Source organism: Lygodium microphyllum, chromosome 1 (assembly GCF_053477565.2).
Source record: "Lygodium microphyllum isolate KBCC chromosome 1, Lygodium_microphyllum_v1.1.10, whole genome shotgun sequence".
Lineage (NCBI taxonomy): Eukaryota > Viridiplantae > Streptophyta > Polypodiopsida > Schizaeales > Lygodiaceae > Lygodium > Lygodium microphyllum.
In genome coordinates, this window is record NC_141135.1 from 20297592 (window position 1) to 20301475 (window position 3884).

The window sequence follows — 3884 nt, forward strand, 5'->3', positions numbered from 1 at the left end:
AGAAAGAGAGATAAGTGAGAGAAAGGAGGGGGAATAGAAAAGGAGAGATTACACGTGAGAAAGGGAAAAAGAAGAGGTTTTGATTGAAAAAGGGAGGTTTTAAAAAAATGGTAGGTTTAAGAAGCCCTATAATGGAAGTTCAAGGCTTTAGGAAGTAGTTTTGATTGAAAAGGAGGTTTGAAAAAAAGGGTATGTTAAGGAAGCCCTCAATGAAAATAATAGTAAGAAAATATACTAATAATAAATAATTATACAACTAATAATAATAAATAATTATACAACTATTATGCTAGGAAATTTTACTTGGGCAATCTAGGACTATTTACAAGATTTTGCTATCTAAGAGGGAGCTGTAGAGGGAGCCGTATGTAGGGGTGTTGCAAATTTGTTATGAGACTAGCAATGTGCTAGTAAATTGCATATTAGAAGCATGTATACAGCTATAGCAACCCCCGCTTGTAAAAGAGTCCTTTTACAACTATTATGTGACTAGCATAGCATTGCAATCCATACTTAGGAAAGCGCAATCCTTTTTATCCACAGGAATTGCAAAATCTTTATTGCAAACTGGAAGCATGTCTCTGTATCGTTAGCAACCCAGACTTCGTAAAGCACAATCCTTTTTATCCAGAGCAATTCTAAAACACGTTTTGTACACCATTAAAAAAGTTCACCAATTTGTTTAAAGAGACTCAAAAAAAAAGGTTCGATGATTCTCATAATGAGTGATCACTCTTTAATCCTCCAAAACGTTAAAAACTACCCCTCATAAGACAAGGCAAGCAGATTAGCTAACAAAGAAATGTCCCAGATTGTACGATTTTAAAAAAAGGGAAAATTGTGTGCGCTTATTTGCATTGGCGCTCCTCCAGCAGTATATACAACTTTTCTATTGTTGGTTGATGTAGGAGATCTGGCTTGCTAGCTACCTCCAGCACAGTAAAGGTAGAAGGAAGTTCCTTTCTATATACATTTGCATGTCTGCCGAACCTAAAAGGCAAAAGAGGGGCCAATCACAGCTCTTAGGTGAGAAGAGGAAGGACGTCCTCCACGACATGCTCCCCGGCCTCCAAGAACTTTCCCACCGCTTGCAACAGCGCACCGTCCTCGCCCCCATCCTGCTCGGCTTGCTCGCGCCGGCCAGGGCGGCGGCGGCCGCCACGTTTCTCTCGACCAGGAAATATGATCTGATCATCCTTGCGCCCCCGCACCAGCTCGTCGAAGGTATCCTCATCCACGCGCAGGGCATTTACCAGCACCTGCTTGGGTATGCCGCGATAGACCGAGTTCCTTCCGGCCAAGAAACTCTCGGACGGGGTGTCGGAGGTGATGATGTTGATCCACTCCAACCCCTCATCGCCAGCCACCTTGATGGCCGGGTGGAACTGTGGGATGGCCACCACCGATCCTTCTTGCACCTCCTCATTGAAAGCCGTCTCGCCATCACCCGTCGATACCTCGATCCTACCATTACCCCTAGTTATATAGATAATTTGGTGCGCATTGAAGAAAAAGGCTGGAGCAAATATGGCATTCTGCAGGAAACAATCATCACAAACAGTTGATTAGTACAATCGGCATTAATCACAGAAGGAGCGATTTCATGAACCAAGATTTACTGATTACAATAGTGAACATTTCCTAATTGCAAGCAGCATTAATCACAACAATCAAAATTGGATAATTACAACCCAAATCAGGAGTTTATCATCTCAACAATTAACAATTTGATTGATCATTACAACACAAAACCATGCTAATGTTTGTCATCATGAACAGAACCAAGCTTACCGACTTCAGACAAGTCTTTGCGACGCTGAATCCCACTGCACTCAATGCTGGTAATTTGTGTCGATTCACAAGCCGGGCCACACCTCCATCTCTCACATAGATGTCAGGCTCTTGTGCTTGTGTGTCGTACTTAATCTCTTCGAAGTAACGGAAGCTAGTTCGGCCACGTCCAGACACTTGTATGGCACCGTTCTCATTGTCATTGTCCCCATTGCGACGGGGAGACTCACAACGCATACGTTCTTCAGCGTCGTCACGTGGACGCCAAGTCTCTTCATCGAAAGTGATCTTGCGTTCTACCCTGATAATTGCAGCATCACTCTGGCGCTCTAGGATTGAGCGCACTGTGCCCTCGTCAACACCCCAAGCACAAGCCAGGGTTTCTTGTCTGAAGCCATGGAGAATGGACCCGAATCTCCCCTGTTGGGCACCAGCAAGGCCAAATTGCTGCAAACAGAGAGTCAAGGGAATAAATACAAGAGAATGAATAACAGAGGAAATCGAAAACGTATACCATGCAAAAATTAGACCGAGAATTGCTTATCATGTACTTGGCAGTGCTGAACAGAGAGAGAGAGATTCAGTATTACCTGTACTGTCTGTCCTGGTCTTGTTCCAAAGGCCGTATCCGCAGCACACAGCACCCGATGACGCCTATTGCCATCGTTGTACCACCAATAGACGGTACCTTTGGGCAAGGCAATCACATCATCCTTATTGACTCGGCGGATGAGCATGCGGCGACGGTACTCAGGATGCACAGGGAGGACGGCACCCACCCATCCCTCGCCTGGACAATCAGAAAAACATCGCATGTATGATATTCTATAACAAATCAGACCATTACACAGCCACTATATATGCATGCATGATATTCTATGACAAATCAGAGAATTACACAGCCACTATATATGAACATATGCTGCTTACCTTCCACTACCACGGCCACCTTGTCTGCATCAGAGTATTGGGGCAACAGGAGGCCATCCTCTTCGAGCTCGAGCTCCGCAAAGCCAAGATACGCATTCTGGAAGGCCTCAATGCGCTCGCTCCACACGCGCAGGGTGCCGCCCTCTGACCGCAGCTCCTCGCGAGCGTCTCCCAAGCCCAGATCAAACTTCCCCCCTTTCTTCCTTTCATAACGATGACCACCTTGCTCATGCTGCTGTCTCGCCTCGACCCATCCGACGCCGAGCAGCAACCCTACCACTAACATTGCCTGCAGCACTCCCATTCTCGCCATTCTTAAGATGACGCGTCACCCCGGCTTGATCTTGGTAATTGCTAGCAAATTCACCTCTGGCGTTTGCCTATCTCACGGGTGTTGTATAAGCTGTGCACTCGCTACTACAACAACTGCTGGTACTGTACGGGGTTAGTCGTGATAATCAGGTCTACCCCTTATTTATACGCGTCTGATGATAGTTGCTGCCTTCGCTGGTTTGCTGCGTCCCTGGTGTCTGGTTTGGAAAGTCTACGTCATCCTCATGCCCCTGATGCGTATTTGTCCTCGTTTAGAAACGTATTGGAGCGAACTGCCATCGCCCTTACCTGGCTTATCTGGGTCATCGGATGGCGCGCACACTGTTTCTTTTTCCTTTCAGGTTTCACCTCGTTGAAAGGCTTGTAAATTGTAATTTCTTCGAGAGAGATTGTTTTTCTAATATAAGAACCTATTTGGGCAGTAGCGAACTGCCATCGCCCTTACCTGGCTTATCTGGGTCATCGGATGGCGCGCACACTGTTTTTTCCTTGAAAGGCTTGTAATTTCTTCGAGAGAGATTGTTTTTCTAATATAAGAACCTATTTGGGCAGTAGTTTAAAGTGTTCCCTTGGGTTGTCTCCCTTTCGAAGGACTTACACTCTCCACTTGTTTGCACATTTACACCCAATCTACTTTTGAAGCAAACAGATATTTTTTAATGCCTTTGGGATGTGGTGCATAGGGTTTGAACTCACACACCCCCATAACTCAATCCACATCCAAACCGCTAGGTCAAAACCCCATTGGCACTTTGAAGTCCAAGTGTATATTTATGTTCCCACGTCTATCAAGTGAACCATGTAAACCTTCACATCTTAGGTGATAGGGG

The 3884-nt window shown here is 45.5% G+C and overlaps 1 protein-coding gene across 1 annotated transcript; it reads right to left on the reverse strand.

The window, feature by feature from the left end:
- Positions 1-700: 700 nt before the first annotated feature.
- On the reverse strand, positions 701-3182 carry LOC148040896 (legumin B-like). Its single transcript, XM_087687230.1, has 4 exons — positions 2722-3182; positions 2382-2581; positions 1792-2238; positions 701-1535 (listed from the first exon to the last, which is right to left on the reverse strand). Exons 1-4 carry the CDS (start codon positions 3032-3034, stop codon positions 1023-1025), a joined length of 1473 nt encoding a protein of 490 aa, XP_087543356.1. The 5' UTR covers positions 3035-3182; the 3' UTR covers positions 701-1022.
- Between the last annotated feature and the right edge of the window lie 702 nt (positions 3183-3884).